The sequence below is a fragment of the Saccopteryx leptura genome, chromosome 1 (assembly GCF_036850995.1).
Source record: "Saccopteryx leptura isolate mSacLep1 chromosome 1, mSacLep1_pri_phased_curated, whole genome shotgun sequence".
Classification (NCBI taxonomy): domain Eukaryota; kingdom Metazoa; phylum Chordata; class Mammalia; order Chiroptera; family Emballonuridae; genus Saccopteryx; species Saccopteryx leptura.
The window spans coordinates 381,919,381-381,941,856 of NC_089503.1; the positions used below are offsets into that span (position 1 = coordinate 381,919,381).

Genomic DNA, 22,476 nt, shown 5'->3' on the forward strand with positions numbered 1-22,476 from the left:
CCTTTCCCCTCCCTTTTCTTCTCAGGGTGCCTTGGTCGCTATGGTCGCCATCACTCCTGGTCTGACAGTGGAGAATGCTTTCAGGATGGCAGGTCAAGGGCAGGCCAGGTCTGCTGGTGCTGGCAGGTATCCACACCAAGCAGCTCCTGAGCCAGTCAGCACTTCTCATCCATCGCAGAGCCCACAGGAGATGCCTTCGTCTCCCACTGAGTTCTGACTAAGCCTGGATAGGGATGCGAACAATGTCTGTACAAACAAGGACAAGTAAAAGGGGAGCAGTTTCCTAGAGAGGCCAGCTGATTTTAAGTACTTCTCCAATGAATTACAGGACTGACTCATGCCCTGTCTCAGTGTCTGTTCCACTATTTCATGGTCACTCGTGACTAGGCAAATCTGCAGTGGGACAGCTCCTCTTCCCAGTAGCTAGGGGAGACCATCTCTCAGCACTTATTCCCCTCCTACCCAGCAGCTGAGTCCTATCATGCTCCCTAGAGGCATGACTTTCAGTAATGACACTGGTGACATCGGGCACCGTGTGAGCCCATGACTCACAAGCACTGTACGTGGCGCCTGGTTAGTGGGCAGATGCACGAAGGCGTACCTCTCCAGATCTGCTTTCCAAAAGCTGGCCATGCTCCCCAAACGCACATTCCCTTTCTGTGCATGAGCACAGTATCCACCAACCCCGAAGAGCCTGTGTTGCTATTTATCACAAGTCGTGTTCAGGCTCGCTGCCAGGAACAAGATAGCGAAATCTGAAGAGGTGAGGCTTTTCCTGGAGTCTGCCTCTCCAGGGCCCGAGAGCTGAGGAGTAAGGGTATCAGGTGATCTTATCAGAACCCCGGTCTGCTTAGGTAAAAGCACTTTCCAGAAGGAGAAACAAACTTCACTGATATTGATCTCTTCAGAGGGAAGATGCTACAGAAACCTCATCTAATAAATAAAGACTTTGGCTTCCCTGCTGGGCTGTCAGTCCAGCAAGGGACAGAAGCTCTCAGGCTCAAGGAGTCAAAAGTATTTACTGATTACCTGGGCACTGTTTACTGAGCTCTAATCTGGGGGCTGGGGGCAGGAGAAGGAAAAAAGAAGTCCCTAGTTCCTGCCCTTAAAAGATACCTAGAGATGCACTGAGAACAACAGCTGAAGGACAAGAAACAGCAAGAAATCACTGCAAATAAAATCGATACAATCCAGCTATGTGTAATAAATTGGGGGCACCGAGGAGAGGTCAACTGTGTATGATATCCAGGAGAAGATAACTTTCCAAGGAAAATGAGGACATGAATTAGCACTCCGGAGAAAATGGAAGGTACCCATCAGTAAAGTGAAGTGTGGCTCATGTGACCCAGATGCCGTGGGAACAATGATGGTTTCGCCGTCAGCTCCAGCCTCCAGCAGCAGCTACCTGGATGGAGTGACAAGTGGCATGGCCAACACAACGGAACCCAGTGCACTGGGATGACATTGACATGGTTTTGGTGGTCATCATACTGTAGGTCGCATCAATTTTTACCATTCAATGTTCGATAACAAGCATCTCTGAAATGCGGGCTGCTTAAAGACAGGGCTAAGAACTGTACGGATGAAAATATAGTCACCTCATGCTGTAGTCATCTCCTCACTGTTTAGGGCACCCCGTGGGCCAGTCTGGGGACAGAGAAAGTGGTGGAATTCTGGAGCTCAACAGACCTGGGCTCAAATGCCAGGAATTCCCTTGGTTACTCAACTTCAAAGCTTGAGTTTCACCTCGGTAGAAACGAAGTAGCATTTGTCAATGCTGCTCTTATAAGGGTCAAATGGTTTAACACAGGTCCAAGCATCCAGCAAGTGCTAATAAAGCTGTTCTTTCTCCTTCACTTGGACGATCACAGTGGCGATAGTACAGAGCTCACTCATTTGTTCAAATGCTTACTAGGCATCACTACACATCAGGTACTGCAGTAAGAGCTGGGAGCCACCAAAGAACATGGTCCCTTCTCTCCGGGGAGGACAGACCATTTCAGTGTGTGCTGAAAAGTACAGCAATGGAGGCCAACCATGAACTTCACAGAACGGAACACTTTTGAGCAGTCTCAGGACACTGGCAGGTGAAGGGTTTTGTTTAAAAAAGACACCCACACTTTGTGAGGACCTCTCATAAGGAAAGCACAGTCTGGCATTCCCGTGCCCCACCTAGTCCCTGACGCCCACACCCCTGTGAATGAACTTGTCACAGCAGAAACTAAGGTGTTGGACAAAGCCACTATACTCAGTTATGTTCATTTTTATTTGTTTCAAGGACATTTTTTATTTCTTCCTTGATCACATTGTTAATTCGTTTGTTATTTAATAACATGCTATTTAGCCTCCAAGTGTTTGAAAGACTTTTGGTTTTTCTACTATAGTTGATTTCTAGTTTCATGCCATGGTGGTCTGAGAAGATGCTTGATATGATTTCAATCTTCTTAACATACTGAGACTTGTTTTGTGTCCTAATATGTAGTATCTTAGAAAACGTGCCATGTGCACTTGAAAAGAATGTATATTCGGCTGATTTGGGGTGGAATGTTCTAAAGATATAAATTAAATCCAGTTGATCTAGTGTGTCATTTGGGGCCACTGTTTCTTTGTTGATTTTCTGTCTGGAGGATCTAACCATTGATGTCAGAAGGGTGTTAAAATCCCCTGTAATGACTGTATTGCTGTCCATCTCTCTCTTTATGTCCACCAAAATCTACTTTATATCATATATTTAGGTGCTCCTACATTGGGTTCATAAATGTTTACAAGGGTTATATATCCACTTGTTAGATTGCTCCGTTTATCATTATATAGTGACTTTCTTTGTCCCTTATTATATATAGTCTGTTTTAAAGCCTACCTTGTCAGATAGAAGTATTGCTGCCCAACTTTTTTTTGTTTCATTTCCATTTGCATGAAATATATTTTTCCATCCTTTCACTTTCAGTCTATGCGTATCTTTTGTTTTGAGGTGGGTCTCTTTAGACAGCATATCCGGGTCCTGTTTTCTTATCCACGCAGCCACCCTATGATTTTGATTGAAGCACTTAATCCATTTACATTTAGGGTTATTATTGATATGTACTTATTTATTGCCATTTTATTATTTAAACTGTAAAGCCAGAAGCCAGGGCCACTATCACAGCCGCCTGGCCCATGCAGGTTCGCACTGGATTCGGACAGTTGGTAAAGAAACAACGGAGCCAAAAGCTGATGGGCCATCTTCTTTAATTCTAGCTTGCACCCGGCGGGCAAGTAAAAACACACACTGGGCTCCAAAACCCACTCACATTCAGTGCTCACAAAGCTACTGACTTATCCGAGTTTCCTAGTGTAAAGCCAGAAGGCATGGCCAGGGCCACTATCACAGCAGCCCGGCCCATGCAGGTTCGCATTGGATTCGGACAGTCGGTAAAGAAACAAAGGAGCCAAAAACTGATGGGCCATAGCCTTTAATCCTACCTTGCACCCGGCGGGCAAGTAAGAATACACACTGGGCTCCAAAACCCAGTCACACTCAGTGCTCACAAAGCCACTGACTTATCCGAGTTTCCTAGAATCAAAGGTTTCTAGCTCACCAGCCTTCTTCTCCTCAGTTCCCCATCTCCTTCCTTATCCCAGATACAAACTCTACACAAACTGGCATCTCACTCAGCACTCCGCCATCTTGGCTGCTTCTCCTGGCCTCCTCCACGTGGCCTCCTTTAGCTGCTGGCTCTCCTCTCTCCGCTCTCTCATGCTAACCTCAGGAACCAAGAGCCAAACTCCCGCTCCGTTCCCATTTTATAGTGTAGAAATCCAAACCCTTAATCCAATATACATAATAGGGAAGTCTCTAATACAAAGTCACTTCTCTGAGGCATGATAGGATTGTACCACCTTACACCAAAAAGGGTAGGAAAGGCTTAATCCCAAAACCAAGCCCCAGGCTACAAGGATTCTGCCTGCCTTTAGCCCACCCCCAACACACATTAATATCACCTGGGCGACGGCCTCCTCATGGGCAGCGCCATCTTTAACAAAGTGAGCATAATATATTTTATCTGCCCAACATAAACCTATACTCCTCTTTCTCTAATTTCTTTTGTCCTTTCCTCTTTTTATAGCAAGCCCTATAACATTTCTTGCAATGCTGCTTTGGGGATAATGGACTCCTTAGCCTTTCCTTGTCTGGGAAGCTCTATTTCTCCTTCCATTTTAAATGACAGCTTTGCTGGGTAGAGTCATCTTTGTTGTAGATTCTTGTGTTTCATCACTTTGAATATTTCTTGCCAATTCCTTCTGGGCTGAAATGTTTCTGGTAAGAAGTCTGATATCAGTCTTATGAGGATCATTTGTAGGTAATTAATTACTTTTCTCTTGTAGCTTTTAGGATTCTTCCTTTGTCTCTTATCTTTGTATTTTAATTATGTCTTGGTGTGGGCAATGGAATTCTGTGCTTCTTGAAGTTATGTGACTTTCTCCTTCATCAGTTAGGGAAGTTTTCAGATCTGATTTCTTCAAACAAGTTCTCTATTCATTGTTCATTCTCTTCTCCTTCAGGAACCCCTATGATGTGGATGTCGTTTTGCTTGCTATTGTTGTAAATGTCTCTTAGAGTTTCCTTGCTCAAGCTAGATTAGCCTGCGCTCAAGCTGGTGACCTTGGGGTTTTGAACCTGGGACCTCAGCGTCCTAGAGTTCAACACTCTATCCCAGGGGTCCCCAAATTTTTTACACAGGGGCCGGTTCACTGTCCCTCAGACCATTGGAGGACCTGACTATAAAAAAAACTATGAACAAATCCCTATGCACACTGCACATATCTTATTTTAAAGTAAAAAAACAAAACGGAAACAAATACAATATTTAAAATAAAGAACAAGTAAATTTTTTTTTCTTTTTTATTTTTTTCTGAAGTTGGAAACGGGGAGGCAGTCAGACAGACTCCCGCATGTGCCCAACCGGGATCCACCCGGCATGCCCACCAGGGGGCGATGCTCTGCCCATCTGGGGCATCGCTCTGTTGCAACCAGAGCCATTCTAGCACCTGAGGCAGAGGCCACAGAGCCATCCTCAGTGCCCGGGCCAACTTTTCTCCAATGGAGCCTTGGCTGCGGGAGGGGAAGAGAGAGACAGAGAGGAAGGAGAGGGGGAGGGGTGGAGAAACAGATGGGCGCTTCTCCTGTGTGCCCTGGCCGGGGATCGAACCCAGGACTCCCGCACGCCAGGCCAAAGACCAAGTAAATTTAAATCAACAAATTGACCAGTATTTAAATGGGAACAATGCTCCTCTCACTGACCACCAATGAAAGAGGTGCCCCTTCCGGAAGTGCAGCGGGGGCCGGATAAATGGCCTCAGGGGGCCACATGCAGCCCGCAGACCATAGTTTGGGGACCCCTGCTCTATCCTCTGTGCCCCCACCAGTCACATCAACTTACCAATTTGAAAATAAAAATTTTGGCCCTGGCCTGTTGGCTCATTGGATAGTATCAGCCCAGATGCAAATGCGCCAGGTTCAATCCCCGTCAGGGAACACATGAGAAGGAACTATTGAACCACCAGAGTGACACAACTACAAGTTGATGCTTCTTAGCTTTCTCCTTCCTGTCTTTCTCCCTCTCTCTCCCCTTCTTCAGAAATGTAAATAGAAATGAATCCATGTGATGGCAAAACTCTTTAAAAAACAGCTTTCTGGACCTTTAGGCCACACAGTAGCTCACCACAGGCTGTAGCATCTACCTTAGGGGAACGCATTTGAACATTTCCTGTTTTCCTAGAATGTATTCAACAGTTGCAATTACTAAAATTTGCCAGGGAGAGTGGTAGAAGTGGGTGAAAGCTGTGAAAAATCTATAGTTATATATCATACTCAGTGATAAAAACTGTTTCCGATGGCTTTAGGCGACCCCTGTGTTTTGGTTGTTCGACCCCCGCCGGGGTTGCGACCCACAGGTTGAGAACCGCTGCCCTAAACACTTCTATTAGACATTACATGGAGGTCCCAGCTAGTGCAATAATGAAAGGAAAAAAATGTAACAAGTATACAGATTGGAAAGAAAAAAATCCTAAGCAATCTAGAACCAGTAAGTGAATTTTGCAACATCATAGAATAAAAGATCACTTACAAAAATTGACTTATTTCAAAGTGACAGCAAAGAATAACGTAAAAATAAATTTAAAATTTTTATTCACATTAACATAAAAAATTAAAATACTTGATTTAACAAAAGATATATGCTAAAAGAAAACATCAGTGAGAAATTAAAGACTTAAATGGAGAGACATATATTCGTGGTTAGAATATTAAGATGGCAATTCTATAAATCTTATAAATGGGCAAACTATCTGAAGTATGAACAGATTCTTCACAAAAAAGATGTATGAGTGGCCAAAGAGTGTATGAAAAAGATGCTTAACGCCACTGGTCATGAGGGAATGCAAAGTAATATACTAGAATGACACAACACCACATACCCACTATAGTAGCTGAAGTAAAAAAGAATGATGATATTAAATGTTGCAAATTATGGAGAAATTAGAACCCTAATACACTGCGGATGGGATTTTCTTAAAATGCTAAGTGTACACTGATCTTTCAACCTGGCTATTCCACTTCTATGTATCCACCCAAGGGAAATTAAAACATATTTCCACACAAAGACTTATGCATGAGTATTTGCAGCAGCTCTATTCATAATATCCTCAAACTGACAATAACCCAAATGTCTGCCATCTGGTAAATGGGTAAACAAATGACATACTAATCAATATTAAAGAGGAATGAACCACTAGTATATAATAGTATGGATGAATCACAAAAACAACATGCTATGTGGATACACAAAACCATACATATTGTTTAAATCCATTGATACTAAAATTCTAGAAAAGGCAAAATTAAAAAAAATTTTTTTTATTATTAATTTTAATGCAGTGAAAATTGATAAATCAGGATACATATGTTCAGAGAAAACGTCTCCAGATTATTTTGACATTTGATTATGTTGTATATCCCTAGAAAAGGCAAAATTAAATTCACAGAAAGCAAACCAGTGGTGGCCTGGGGCTGGGGTAAGAGAATGTAGAGATTGACTAAAAGGAACAGAAGTTTTGGGGTGAGAGAGTATTCTAAAATTTGAACTTGGTGATGTCTGCACAACTAAATTTACTAAAACACACTGAATTGTAAAATACTATAGGTAAAGTTTATGATACATGAATTATAGCTCAAAAAAGTCTGTAAAAAAAAACCACCCCAAAAACAACAACCCCCAAACACCTTGCTGGGCAAAGAATTAACTGAAACCACTCTTGAAACTAAAACCAAAAAACATCAATAATTAAAATTTCCTTTTCTAATAATCCATTTTTCTCCCCATAAAGAAGTACTCTAACCAGAGTATCCAAAGAGCCTTGAGAAAATTCTTATTGTGCCGTGATGCCTGCTAAGACTGGACTAAAGAAGCAGTTGTAAATTTGCTATGCAGATTGAAAATACTTTATTTCATGGGACAAGGGTCTCCTGGCCACCTGTCAGTCAGCAGGGTATGAGTAGGGATGTGACACAGGCTTCAGTAGATGTGCTCTGCACACTCTTTGAAAGCTTGGTCTGATGCTCCTATGCTGTGGAAGGGAGCTGTTCATGTTTCTGAAATCTCGCTCCCGCCATGTCTAAGGACAGGTGGTAGGCTGATCTCTGGGACATGGCCAAACTAATGGGTTAGATACGTGGAGTTCATGTTCGGTAAAACGTTTGGTCTGCTTAGCTTTAACACTTGAACTTGCAATTTACAGAGGAGCAGCACAGGGACTAGTCTGTTTGGTTTTAGACTAGAGCTCCAATACATTACAGATTAATGTAATTAATGGGGATACAGTTAGCATATTCCTGTTTATGTAAAAATACAGCGAGACTGAAAGAAAAGGAAGGGAGCAGGAAAGTGAGAAAATTCCCACAGAACCGGCCCCAGGTTTTCTGACTACCCTAAGCCCTCACATATATGATGAACTCCCATCGAGGCTTTTCTTTTCTTTTGGGGGGTGGAGAACACCTCCTCCTCACACCTCCGCTGCAGTCTTGGACGTGCTGGAGACGCTCTCGCCTTTCACTGCCAGACTCCGCACAAAACACAGAAGCTCCTTCAGGGCTGGGGGCTTGGCAACCACACTCTGCACGTGACATACGGCAGAACAGGGCTCTCCACTCAGTGGCAGGAATGTTAACACCTAACCAGCCAAACCAACTTGGTCACAGTAAGGGATCTCAGGTGTTTCCCCGGATAGCAAAGCATTCTGACGGATCCAGGCTAGAACGTTCTACATGAAACAAGGCCTTTCACAGGAACATTCTGCCTCGTTTTCTTTTAAAGTCATAGGACAGAACGCCACATATCCTGACCGGTTCACATCACATTTGGACAAGAGTTAAAATAAAGGCACAGACACGTGAGCTTATTTGTGGTGATTTCTGATCTGGTGAAATGAGCCAGCCTGGAAATGTCCTGTTACCAACATGTCTCCTAGTCACCTTGCCCCACACTGAGCTAGGATGTCACTGTGTGTTCACTGTGCAGTCCCCTGTAGCAGCAGAAATGCCTGTGACACATTACACTTTCTTATTGAAATCAATTCACATAAGGTAAGAGCCAACAGCCACCTAAGCCTTCTTTGTGCTTAATTTAAAAAACAAAAGTCAAATTAGATTGTGTTCACCATTTTCAAAACCACTGATCTTCTCATTGCAAACCAATGTCCAAACCCTGCGGCCTGGAACCTGGAGTCCTTCCCTCCCTCTTCAGTGGTCTCTCCACCCTCGGCCCCTGGCCCAGGCCAGCCACAGAAGTCACCCTCAGGACACCAGCTTTGCCCAGGCACTCCATCCCCCCCAAGCCCTACCTTCCTCTAAAGCCCCCATTGTGGACGCCTGTCCAGAGTCTCCCAGTTCTGTTCCCTCCCTCCTCGCACTCTTATACCACATGGCTCACACCTTGGTTAACACTCCAGGGTAGGCTCCCCTGCAGACCAGTCATTTTACACGTGTGTCTGCCTTCCTCTCGGGCCCAGCAAAGCCATCCTTTGAATGCACACTAAAATCACCTTGGGAATCCTTGGAAAAGTGGCTGATTCCAGGACTCAGCAAAGTTAAGGGCAAGAGGCATACAAAATAACATGTTATTATGCCAGAGAGTAAGGAAATGCTGGGAAAAGGCAGGGTGGGGGCCATGTCACAAAGATACAGAAGTCAGCAGGAAAGAACTTCCATTCACCAAATCTGAGATAATGTGAGTACCAAAATAATTAGGTATAGTAATGAATTAGAAGCCACTAAAAAAATATGAGTCCACAAGTCCATACCAATAAAAGATTACCAAAAAAACCCCCCACTCAATTAAAAGATAGGCAGAGGACCTGAACCGACAAGGCACTTCTCTCAAGAAGATATATGGCCAACAGATATATTAAAAGATGCACAACTTAACTAGCTATTAGGGAAATACAAATCAAAACTATAATGAGATACCACCTCACACCTGTGAGAATGGCTGTTATCAACAAGACAATAACATGTTGGGAGTTGTGAAGGAAGAGAGACCCTCAATTCACTGCTAGTGGTACAGTCACTACGGAAAACAGTATGGAGGCTCCTCAAAAATTCAGAGTTACCAGATGACCCAGAAACCCCTCTTCTGGGTATCTACTCCCCCAAATTTGGAAACATTTATACATTTATTCACAAAGATATATGCACCCCTATGTTCACTGCAGCGTTATTCACAGTGGCCAAGACATGGAAACAACTAAAGTGTCCTTTGATAGATGACTGTATAACGAAGGTGTGGTAGATATATACAATGGAATAAGAAAAGATGAAATACTGCCATTTACAACAACATGGTTGGATCTTGAGAGTATCCAAGAAGTCAGAAGAGAAAGAAGTCAGACAGAGAAAGTCAAGAACCCTATGATTTCACTCATATGCGGGATATAAAACTGAAAACAACAAAAATGGACAAACAAAAGCTCACAGACACAGACGAGTATGGTGGTTACCAGAGGGAAGGCAGGTTACGGAAGGTGCTAAAGGGGGTCAGGTATGTGGTAACAGATGGTCTGACTGTGGGTGGTAAACACATTATGCAATATACAGATGATGTATCATGGAATTGTACATTTGAAACCTAGAGAATTTTATTAACCAATGTCACTCCAATGAACTTGATAAAATTTAATAAATAATAAAGTGTTTCCCCACAGATACTTACTAGCTATAAGGTTAAAAATAGTAACTACACTGTGAATGAATGGAACAATACCTTGAAGGAGTGAATGAATCACAATTAACATCAACAATGAGAGGCTAATGGACATGTGTATCTCCCAACGTAAAACCCTGAGAAGGACAAACACCACTTACATAGTATGCAATTTGAATCTAATCATGAAGAACCATGGGTAAGGGGTGGGTGGGAGGATGCCATCTTTAAAAATGTCAATATCACTAAAGGCAAAAAAAGGCTGTAAAAAAGTTCCAGGTTAAAAGAGTTTAAAGAGATGTGACAACTAAATGCAATACCTGACCATGGAATGGAAGCTGTCCTGGAAGGGGAAAAGGCTTTTATAAAGAACGTTACTGGACCAACAGACAAAACTGGAATATGGACGGGGCTTGATAAAAGCATTGCATCAGTATCAATTTACTGAAGTTGATAACTGTGCTGAGGTTACATAAAATAATACTCCTATTCTTAGGAAACATTCATTGATGTTTAAAGGAATAAAGGGCAACTTACTCTTGAATGGTCCAGAAAAAAAACCTTTATTTCCAAATAAAAAGTCAATGGTAACACACCCAAAAACCCAAAACTGAGACACATAACTTCAAAAAAGAGGAAACAGGGAAAAAGTATGGAATTCTCCTCCCAAAAAAATCCCAAAAGAAACACAAGGGAAAAGAAACAATAGAGGCACAGAGCTACCAGAAAACAAAAAATACAATGACTACAGAAAATCCTCATACATCAATAATTACTCTAAATGTAAATGGACTGAATTCACCAATAAAAAGGCACAGAGGAGCAGACTGTATCAAAAGACAAAACCAACCATATGCTGCCTTCAGGAGACATACCTATGCTGAAAAGACAAAATTAGACTCAAAGTGAAAGGGTGGAACATGATTCTCCAAGCAAATACAGTGTGTCCATAAAGTCATAGTGCACTTTTGACTGATCACAGGAAAGCAACAAAAGACGATAGAAATGTGAAATCTGTACCAAATAAAAGGAAAACTCTCCCAGTTTCATACCTATCCAGTACAGTTCGATGTGGGCTCACGCACAGATTTTTTAGGGCTCCTTAGGCAGCTATCACGTATAACCTCTACAGACTTATTATAAACGCGCCGATATTCACGTTGCACTTTGGTCATGGATTCGAATTTAGCGAGCCACAGAACACACTGAACTTTCCTCTGTACCGTCCACATTTCGAATGGCATGGCCGTGGGCTGCTCCGCTGTATACACGGTGTTACGTCATCATCTGCACATGCGCACATGCTGCCACATCATCCTACAGAAACTGGGAGGGTTTTCCTTTTATTTGGTGCAGATTTTACATTTCTATAGTCTTGTTGCTTTTCTGTGACCGGTCAAAAGTGCATCATAACTTTATGGACACACTGTACATCCACAGAAAAGCAGGCATAGCCCTAGTTATAGATGACAAGATAGATATCAAGGATAACCAAAATAACAAGAGACAAAGATAAACATTTTATAATAATAAAAGGGCATTACAGCAAGAAGATATAACACTTCTCAATATATATGCACCCAATCAGGGAGCACTGAAATATATAGCAGCTACTAACAGAACTAAAGGGAGAAATGACAACAAAAAAAAAGTTAAAAACAAAACCTGGAGATCTCTTCTGGTTTAATTGTTTAGAGCAGTGGTTTGCAACCTTTTCCACTTGGAGAGTGGTGAAAATAGGAGACTTATTTTGGGGACTGCTAAGGCAGAAATCACCCCGAGTATAAGTGAATTCAACTAAGGTCATTGGTTCTATAATCTTCATACAACATCAGGGTGATTAACTGTTTCATGGCCCAGCACGAAATTTCTGGCGGCTGGTCCACAGATCAGTGGTTGAAAAATACTGGTTCAGAGTACAGCCCAGACATTCTCTTTTTAAAAGCTTCCAGAACTGAGAACTTCTAGAAGAGCAGTTCCCTAAGCATGGTCCTCACCTGGGAACTTTTTAAACATACACAGTCTACTGAATCAGACGCTCTGAGGTGGGGTGCTGCAATTGTTTACTGCACCTTCCACGCGATTCTGATGCCCACTCAAGTTTGAAGCTACTGACCTAGACTATGAACTCCTACATTCTGTGTATATACCTCCTATATTCCCATAAAACCTAGCAAAATGCTTTGTACACTCTCATATCTCAGTAAGTGCTTGCTGAATTTAGTCTGACAATAAGTGATGAGGCAGAAATGACTACTGAGGCTCTTGGAGACAATGACTCTGAGGGTCCCAGCTGAAGTATCACTCTGAGTTTCTAAAGTGAAAATTTATTTTAAAATCAATAAAGGAAGTCCAATTACTCAGGAGGTTAGTAAAAGCATTGTCCCAAAAGGGAGCATATATACCAGCCGATGGGTTAATTCGCTGTCAATTGAAAAGATGCAGTAACTTATACAAGCTATCAGACTGCTTTAAACATTAATTCTGTGGTTCTGGGAGGCAATGCACAGCGACTGAGAAGCCATACTGTGCATCGGCAAGATTTGCTTAGAGAACACGGCATTCATGGAGCAGCGAGGTGGCCTAGATATGATGCACAGGGCCAGGTTTCAGAAGAACACCCTCCAGGTGACATCTGGAGAGACTAGACTCCTGTAAAGACAATGAGCTGACCAATTTGCCTACTGAGTAGAAAATGAGACAAATAAATCCATTTTAATGCAACTGTTTCCTGTCTTGATAAGTTAAACTGTTGAAGACACTCTAGGATGGAGGTTATCATCTCAGGCTCACCACAGGCCTTTTATAATCGGCACCCAAAAAAACTTCACAGGAGAAGGGTGTTACTTTGGTATTGTTGATTTAAAGGTTATCTAAGTCACAGCAAGGCAGAAAAGAATTCATCTTCAAAATTCACCTATTTATTGAAAGCCCATGGAGTGTCTTGGCAATTAACAATTCCTATCACCTCTAGCTGTTCCCTATGTGAGAAGGCTTAGAACTCATCTTACAAATTGCTCTTTTGAAGATCAAAGGGAAGCTGAGTGTGTCTGTGTGCGCCCTCCATGAGACTGTAATTTAATGGAATTCTGAGAGAAGGCTTGCTGGCAGTGTTTGACGACAGCCCCAGGCAGAGGGTTCGGGGAGCTTGGCCACTCTTCCCTGTGCAGCGTCTTCCCTGTCTTTAATTGGCACCTCATTAGAAATTAATGAAAATGACATCCTCTGTTCTTCCTGCTCTAGGCATCGAATGCTACAAAAAGGCCCATCACAATTCATAACACATTCAATTTATATAGCAATGGCTCTTAAGCATTATTTATGAGACGTGAATTTCTTGTCAGCAGTTAATAACCTGTACAGAGTGGAAGGGGAATGGGAAAAAAGACTGTGAATATAGATAAAGATTTTCTGCAGTAGAGAAGTGTGCTGTGTGAGTTCAAAATACCTTCCTGAGTCTTCACTTTCAGTAGTTGCCCCCCACTCCGCTAAGACCTTTCAGGGCAGTTCAATGTCTCTCTAGCACTCCATGTGTCCTCAAGGAAATACCTAGACAGCTCACCCTTTCCTGGAGAGGTCCGAGAGGACAGGCAGGGGAACCAAGGGCTCTCTCGGAGGTGTACACTCTCTTGCTGTCCTTCATCTTTTGAAACGTCGCAGCTGACTTAGTCATTTCTCCAGGCACAGAAGTGCAATGCTCTCAGAGGGCCAAAGGGGACTCCCACTCCCTCTGGGAAAACTACATCTGAAGGGACTGCAGAAAGCTCAAAACTTTCTTCTCCACTAGAAAAATCAAGTCTCTCTATAACTGACCTTCACAACTGGGCATAAGCCAAGGGACTACAAGTTAGACGACTGAAAAAGAATGCATGACTGTTGCAAACCAATAGGTACTCAGAAATGCAGCCTCCTGCCCAGGAGGCGAAGAGCACAGCAGAGCAACCGCACTACCAGACAATCAAGCTGGCTCCACTTGGGAGCGTGAAGTTATCCAACACGCTTTTCTAGATTTTTTCCAGCAGTGCGTAAGACCTTAGGAAAATAGGTGGTTTGCACCAAAGCTGAAGGGGATACTGGAAGACTTGGCTACACCTGTGGATCTCTCAGCACTGAAGTGTGAACTCTGCTTGAGAGGACTATCAGCCACTGCCAGAGGCCAGACAGCACACCCAGGGACCAACCCCTGGATCCACTAAGGCAAATCCTATGTAATACCCAGGATTCAGTTCCTTTCAAGAAGAAAGCAAGAACGTAAGTTACAGGAAAATCCCATGATTCTAATTTTGGAACAACCAAAAGGCCTGTGTTATACAACAGGCAAAATATTCACACGTTTCACAACACTGGTAACAGAATGAACAGCTAAAACTCCCCAAGAGCTTACATGGAGACCAAAGCAAATGTGTACCACAGAAGATTCAGCTCTGCCACATGAGCAAAGGCGGTTAGCCATCAGGCGCCGGAGTTTTCTTAGCTAACCACGGTCTTCCTTCTTTATCACCAAGAACTAAAATTACCGGGCAGGGTGGATACAAGAGCAGCCTACGAATGAGTCTGGGCTTACCCGGGCTGTCCACATGCAGGGCACAACTGAAGTTTGAAGGCTCTGCTGGCAGCCTCGCCCCACCTCTACCCGGCCCTTCTTCTTACACTTTCACACGGGCATTTACAGGACGAAATGAAATGGCATGCTACAAAACAAACACTTGTCTGGTGACACCTCGACTCCCCATGCTGGTCCCCATTTCTGCAGGGCCCATAGAGCAGTTTTATAATATTATGCTTTCAGTCAGGAAGCAAGAATAGGGACAGGAAAACTCAAAGTCGGCCTAAATGATGTGGTTATACAATACTGGTGGTCGAAGGAAGAGGAAGGACGGGTCTGAGTTTTGTTCTACTGTGCGTATGCGTCAAGTTTTAAAAAAACGTACCCCTGTGCAGCCTTCTAACAGTTGAAATTACACTGGATAGGTAATGAAGAAGGGGTTACTTAAAGCTGTTTTCAAGGAGTTAATGACGATGAATTACAGTTCAATGAAAATAATTTTCTTATCAAATTTTAATTTAAAAAGGATATGGGAGGAGAAATCTTCCATTTATTATACATAGTAAGAGGTTCATTCAAAATTAATTTAATATCTGAATTTAACGGTACATATCCCAGAATTTTGCTGGTTTGGTTAATTTCTAAATAAGTCCTCAATGAGAAGGAACCAGAGTCATCAGTGGGAAGGAGCTGAAAGCCATAAGCAGTGACAATGCTGCTCTAAAGAAACATGACAGAGTAGTGGGGACGTTTCTGCTTCTGTGTGCATTTAGCAGTAAAGATCCTCCACTCTTGATTCCTCAAACTCTAACCCTACTGCTCCCAGGGGGGGTCCCAGGGAGGGTCCCAGGAGAGCAGCCAAGGAGCTCAGCCTCTTAGAGTGACTTCCAGAGCTCTGCCAGGGGGTCAAGGACACGCTCCCCCATGCCCCGGGGGGGAGGCTTACCGCAGCGGCACGAACCCAACTCCTGCTGCACCAGCTCCAGCTTGGTTTGGCACTGGAAGCACCGACGTCGACTCTTCTGTTTAGATCGGCTGGTTTCCTCGGATCGTTCAGTGTTCTCCAGTAGTCGTGGCCGTTTCACTGGCGAAGCCTCATTCTCGGACTGTGAATCTGACCAAAACAACACATCAGGGGGCAGGGTTAGTGCCTGGCCTGGCAAGCACAGCTGGTCAGTGCACTGCCGGGCATCTGCTGACCACGCTATCCCCCATTCCCAGGAACTGGCCCGGCTCTGCCTGGCCCAGCTTGGCCTCCACAAACTGTAACAAGCACGAACCTTCCGGGCTGACCCAGAAGGTTGTTTGTAAAAACAGCTGTCTCTACGAAGAGACCGTGCAAACTGGAGACGGGAGCCTCTCTGCACCACTTCTCTGGGCCTGGCTGTTCACTGCTTGTATTGGTTGGTTATCTACCTTTTCTTGGACATTTGCTTGTCTTCCAGCAGAATGTTATTCTTTTTTTTTTTTTTTAATTTTTTTAAAAATTTTATTTATTCATTTTAGAGAGGAGAGAGAGACAGAGAGGGAGAGAGAGAGGAGAGAGAGAGACAGAGAGAGAAGGTAGGGAGAAGCTGGAAGCATCAACTCCCATATGTGCCTTGACCAGGCAAGCCCAAGGTTTCGAACCAGCAACCTCAGCATTTCTAGGTCGACGCTTTATCCACTGCGCCACCACAGGTCAGGCCAGAATGTTATTCTTTAGAGAGGGACTATCTAGTACTTCTCTGTATTGCCGTGTCCAGCAAACTCCATACCTAAAGCCAGTGTTTGACGGGTGATCGATCCACCTTTTCTGGCAAAAATGTTCATGTTTCTACTCCTAAATGGACAAGAATCAGGTTCTAATATTAGAAACTGTTCCAACCATATTCAGAGTGAAGCAGACACCAGTGAGCTGTCCCAGGGCTTCCACTGTGGAGTGGCACAGAGGCCACACTTGGTACCATAACCCTAGGGCCAGTAACAAATGGACTGGAGTGAGGTGTAGTATGTGACAACTTGTGTTTCATAAAACCTTAAAAAGTAACTAAAATGCAATAAAGTTCATGTTAGAGGCCTTCCAAAACAGGGCAGCACTCGGGGCCCTGCACTCCCAGAACAGCCGCTACGAACACTGAGCATGCACCACCCGCATCCTCCAAAGGGAGGTTCCAGAGTGCTGTGTGCCAACCACCTCGGGAGGGAATCGCCTGGACATCTCCTTCACAACAGACCCAGATCCCACCGCTACCCTCCCCAACACCACCCGCAATGCTGGTCCGTTTAAATCATCACCATCTCATCCAGCCTAGACAACAGCCTCTTAACTGGTCCCCTCACCCACCTTTGCCCCTACGGTATATTCTCCACACAGCAGTCAAGTGAGCCTGTTAAAAATCAAGGCAGAATTACTTCACTCCCCACTGAAACCCTCTAATAGCTCCCCTCTCAGTGTCAAAGTTCGGGAACTTAATTAACTAGGACCATCAAAAGGTCTCCCATGCCGTGCCCCCTCATCTCCTGCTGACCCCTCTCTCTACGCCATCCATACTGGCTTCCTCACTGTCTCCTATGGGCCTTTGCACCTTCTGTTCCCTTAGTCTGGAACACTCCACCCAGATCAGTATGAGATCTAACCTCTTTTTAAGTCACATTTCATTTAAAAAAATTTTTTTTTAAATTACAGTTGACATACTATACTACATTAGTTTCAGGTGTACAGCATGATGATTAGACATTTTTATAACTTACGAAGTGATCACCCTTTTCAATGAAGTCTTATTCCCTGATCACCCTATCTCAACACTCTTGTCCCCTTTCCCAAGCATTTCCCTTCCTTCCTTTACTTGCTGCCTTTTATTCTTCCAAAGCATTTATCTTTTAACATTAACCCCTAGGAGAATGCAAACTCCTGGAGGGCGGAAGTCTCACCACTTCTGTTCACTAATGTGACCTCCATGCCTACAACTCAATACAATATATCTATTTCTTGAATGAGTGAATCTTTCCCCCCCGGCAGTCTTGAGCTGCTATTTAAAGTGGCTCTAGTGAGAAGCAGCAGACGGCTGGATGCATTTCAGTGAAGGCTGTCTGCATTCCTTTCTTCAGCCCCTCTCTGTGTGCAGAAGATGCTGCATTTCAACAGGGAGCACTCACTGGTCCCGACAGTGACACAGTGACAACGGGAATGGTTTGCTCACAGCCCCCAGCCCACTGTGACTGACTTCTGGAAGGCACACACTATTCTTAGCCATTGTAAACTTCATTTTTCATCTCATTTAGTTCTTCCCATCCTACATGACATTTTCCCCAAATACAAACCCACTAAACAAGGCCTTTGATGAAAACAATTGAAAGCAAGTTCAGCCTATTTCCCGGCTCTGCTGAGAGAAGCTGTCCGAATCCAGTCAGTATGATGACTGAGGCAGCCACGGACACACCACGCCCCTCCCCTGCCCCTACAAGAGCAACAAGCAACAATCTAAATGTAAATCACTCCAAAGCAGCCAGCCAAAAGGAATTCACCTTGTATGAGCCATTCTGTTCTCTGGGGGTCTTTTTTCACAAACCAGCAATGGCATTCATTACTTGTATTAATAACCCTATTTATACACACACACACGCCCCTTTTGTAACAAGAGAAAATTCTAGAGTAGAAGCTATAACCAAAAAAAAAGGTGCTTGTTCTGAGACAAGATCCCAAATCTGGAGCATCTTCTAAGAAATTATGCCTCAACCAAGCGGATGGGGTAGAGAAGGGTCCACATAGCAAGGGGCAGTCGAACCCTTGCACTTACTATACTGTGGAAACCTAGAGAGCCGCACATGACGGCAGCACAGGCGCACTCAGACCGAAAGCCCTTCCTTCACACCACGTCTGATAAAGCTGAGTGTGTGCCTGGGAAGGCAGAGCTCACAAAGGCTGTTCTTCACATGAATCTGTCCCCAACTGTCAAATGTGCCGTCTACCTGCATTGCACCCATCACCATTTCTAAGCAATCCCCTGCTACAAGGAGAAGACAATTTTCTCTCCAAGTGGCAATGCTAGCCATAGCTAACTATTTTTAGACAAGCCAAGGAATACTATGTGAAAATATTTCTAAATGTATGGTTCCTAAGATGGAGAGACAGAATTCATCCTTATATAATCATAATCATCCAATGGTCATCACCGAACAACCCACTTGGACAGGCCCCTCAAAATTAGGAGGCCTCTCCCGGCCTGATCTCTTTTCTCCTAATTCTCCACCTTGTGTGACCAGAGAGGCTTCAGTAACAGAACAAAGGAATAAGTCTGCGTGGAGTGATGCTGACATTCTCCTTTATCCATAGAGACACTGAGTACTCTGCTCTGGCAGGCAGCAGGCCGGGACGCTCCTGACACAGGGTCCTGAGGGAGGTTTCCGAAGCTGCTGGCAGCTCCTGGCTGCCCTGCACTGGCCGTCCCAGAATAATACCACTCAGCCCTCTGAGACAACATCCCAGCATCTGCATAAGTCTAAGATCAGAGGCCTCAGAGTACAGAGTGTGTGAGCTGTGAGAAGCAGTTCTTCAACGACTCTAAACAAAGATGCACAAATTGCTCACCAGAATGTTTTATTTTTTAGAATCAAGAAACTGTCCCTAGATATTAAGAGATCTGTACCTTTTATGCTCTGGAATGTGTCCACTTAACCTTCCTCACTCAGTCCATGGCCAATTAAGTGCCCTCTAATGCCCCTACCACAAAGAGGGTGGAGAAATCAACTCCCTGAACTGTCCACCACCCTCCACCTGCCACCACCAGGCGGGGACTGTGTTATACATCACTTCCTGGTGAAGCAAACCATCCCTTGGCGTTTTCTCACGAGCCACCTTGCCATTTTAATGTCAAGCTAATGAAACAACCAGCGGTCTCCAGGAGCATCATGTCTGCACAAGAAATTTACATCTCCTAACTATTTAATGAAACTCTGTGCCATGCGATGAGTTGCCTAAATAAGAGAGACAGATGTCCGGGGCAGGGATTCTAATTACATAATAATGAACTAAATAATTCAACTATTCAATTATACATTTTATGTCAATTAAAAAGACTACCAGAAAGAAAAGATCCAAACATGGTCAAACTGAAGGACTCCTCCTCAACGGCCCACACTGAATAAATCACACTGTGACTCTTCACTCCTGGCTCACAAGCATCGTTTCTGTTACCTTGCAGCACTTCCAGCTTCCTGACCAGTGGCGGGAGGCACCGAACACCTTACCTGCACAACCTGAACTTGGGCAGGAAGGGTTAAGTGTGGAGAGAAGGGCGAACAGAAATAACTCTCACATGCAGCTTAACTGTCAGAAGAAAGGAACCCTTGCAAGGAGCATCTCATTAGCAGCAGGAGGAGCTGTGGTAGCAAGCTAGACTGTTCCCACCCCAGGAGTTAGGAGTGATTTCTAATTAAGGTCCTTCATAAAGGGCCCACAAAGCACATTTTTCCCAGTATGCTTTTCCTTGAGAACCTAATCTAGTATGTATACACCCACACAGGAGCTGCCGCACTCCCATACCGGGTCCATGGTTCTAGGTACACACCAGGCCCCTTCTTCCTCTGTCCAAATGTTAACAGAATGAGAAGAATGTCACATCAGATATTCTAGTCAAAGGAATGTCTGGTCAAGATTTACAGCATGACTAAACCGGAAATAAAAACCTTAGAAAAAGTTTCTTTACCTATCAGCTTCCTGGGTCTGAAGGTAATTAGTGCTTAATTTGTGACAGAAAAACAAGTACAGTGATTTTAAACACAATTCTCTGAAGGGAGACAGTCTTCTAATTGCACTTTCTTTGCCAGCCGCAGAAAGCAGACTTTTCATTCAGAAACATGCTTTAACTGGAAAGCTTGGCCAGAGACAACAGAGCTGCTTCCTCAAAAATTCTGCTTTGTCTCTGACAGAAATTCACATTTGTCCCTCACTGTCACTGTTCTCATCTTTATCACTCATGTTCTTGCCCAGAAGTTTCCAAATAAATCGTGTCAGCCTGTCAGAGTTGACTGCCAGTCCCTGGCGCTCCCTGCTGCGGGGCGGCTGGTGGCCTGTGGGCCCCCGGGCGTGGCGGGCAGGCTCTGCCCCAACCAGCCGGTCCTCCCAAGCGAGAGGCCAGGGGAGAAGCAGGGTGGCAACAAAGAGAAGGAACCCTGCTTCTAGCCGCTTCGCCCACACCTTCCCTCACGTCAGGAAGGAAAGATGAGTCTGTTTCATCTCAGGCTCTGTGACAACTTTTGAGGTGCTCAATCAGTTTTTTTAGAACCTATCACATCTCTTGACAGACTGACATTTATGAACCCAACAGCCTGTGCAAACATCAGTAAGTGCAATAATTAATGAGCCCTCAGACATCACTGCTGTCTCGCCTCTGACCGTTTAAAAGGAGCGTAAGCTGCTAACACCTCTGCCCATGAACAACAGCACCACGCTCTCACTGGGAAGACTAAAGGACCTGGAAAAACTCAGTCTTCTAGGGTATTTTTCCCTGCATTCCTCCTCGTTTGGCCTTCAGAGCTTATCAGGGATTAGACTCATCCCCCTGGCATTTTATGGTGTGTCACGCAAGACTTCAGGAGAGATGACTACCTCATTATCCATTAAAAACTTTTCTCCCATTTTATTCTACTGGGATTTCCCTCTCCCTTTCTTTTCTTTCCTATGGTCTTAGACAATGTTGGAATAACAAACCTGTCAAAAGCTATTTCATAGACAGAGAAAGAAGTTTGTCTTTGGAAGTGACTGATTATTAAAATTCTGTGGAGAATGCCTTTGTTTTTACTTGATATGTGATATGCAGATGAATCTAGTTTGAAATACACCTAGGATGCCACGTCTTAGATCAGTGACTTTCTGCCTTTTTCATCTCACGGCACACACAAACTAATTACTAAAATTCTGCGGCACACTAAAAACTGTATTTTTGCCGATCTAACAATAAAATTAGGTATAATTTTGATTCATTCACAATAGACAACTATTGTTGTGTTGGCTGTTGTCATTTTTTTTGTTTGACAATGTAAGGGAAAAGAAGTCCATGCCACTGACTAAATAGGTAGTGCATGTTTTAAAAATATTTGTGGCGCACCAGTGTGTTGCAGCACACAGGTTAAAAATCCCTGTCCTAGAGCGCAACTATTTCAAAGGTCAGTGTTCTCAAACCGCCAGGCAGTACTATCCTTAACCATTAGTCCTCCTCTTTCCTTCTACCTTCACCCCTCCACCCCCAGGTAATTCTCTTGGTCTCCTATGCTATTAGAGATATCCAAGGGCGGTCCCCTTCTCTATCACAACCTCAAGGCTGAAAGCAGACCTCTAACATTCTTCCCTGCCGAGAACACCAGACTGGGAGACTGGGAGACATGGGGTACATCTATCTCTATCTGTGTATCGGTAGAGCTGACTAGCTTACAGTGCACCTGAACTTTTGGCATCTCCATCCTGCTCAGTATGATCAAAAGGCATAAAGCATCAGAAGCCTTCTTGGAGGTAATTATATCTAACCATCTGATTTTGGTCCTCATGACCACAACCCAGAAGCCGCTTCTGAAGGGACCTTTTTGGTTGGAAGATAGCTTCAAGGACAGAACAGTCATGAGTCACGACATGTGCCCTTCAGGAGATGAGCGCCTACATGTCCCAAAGGCATGTTTTAAAGACCAGGAACAGATTTGTCACTTTCTTAGTCCGTCTTC

The 22,476-nt window shown here is 44.0% G+C and overlaps 1 protein-coding gene across 1 annotated transcript in view; it reads right to left on the reverse strand.

Annotated features, from left to right (window-relative positions):
* Window positions 1–22,476, reverse strand: part of ZFAND3 (zinc finger AN1-type containing 3) — a 301,844-nt gene that overhangs the window by 18,001 nt on the left and 261,367 nt on the right. Inside the window, exon 5 of the mRNA XM_066359506.1 lies at window positions 15,728–15,895. Coding sequence (XP_066215603.1) covers window positions 15,728–15,895 — 168 coding nt within the window. The remainder of the gene's footprint in view (window positions 1–15,727; window positions 15,896–22,476) is intronic.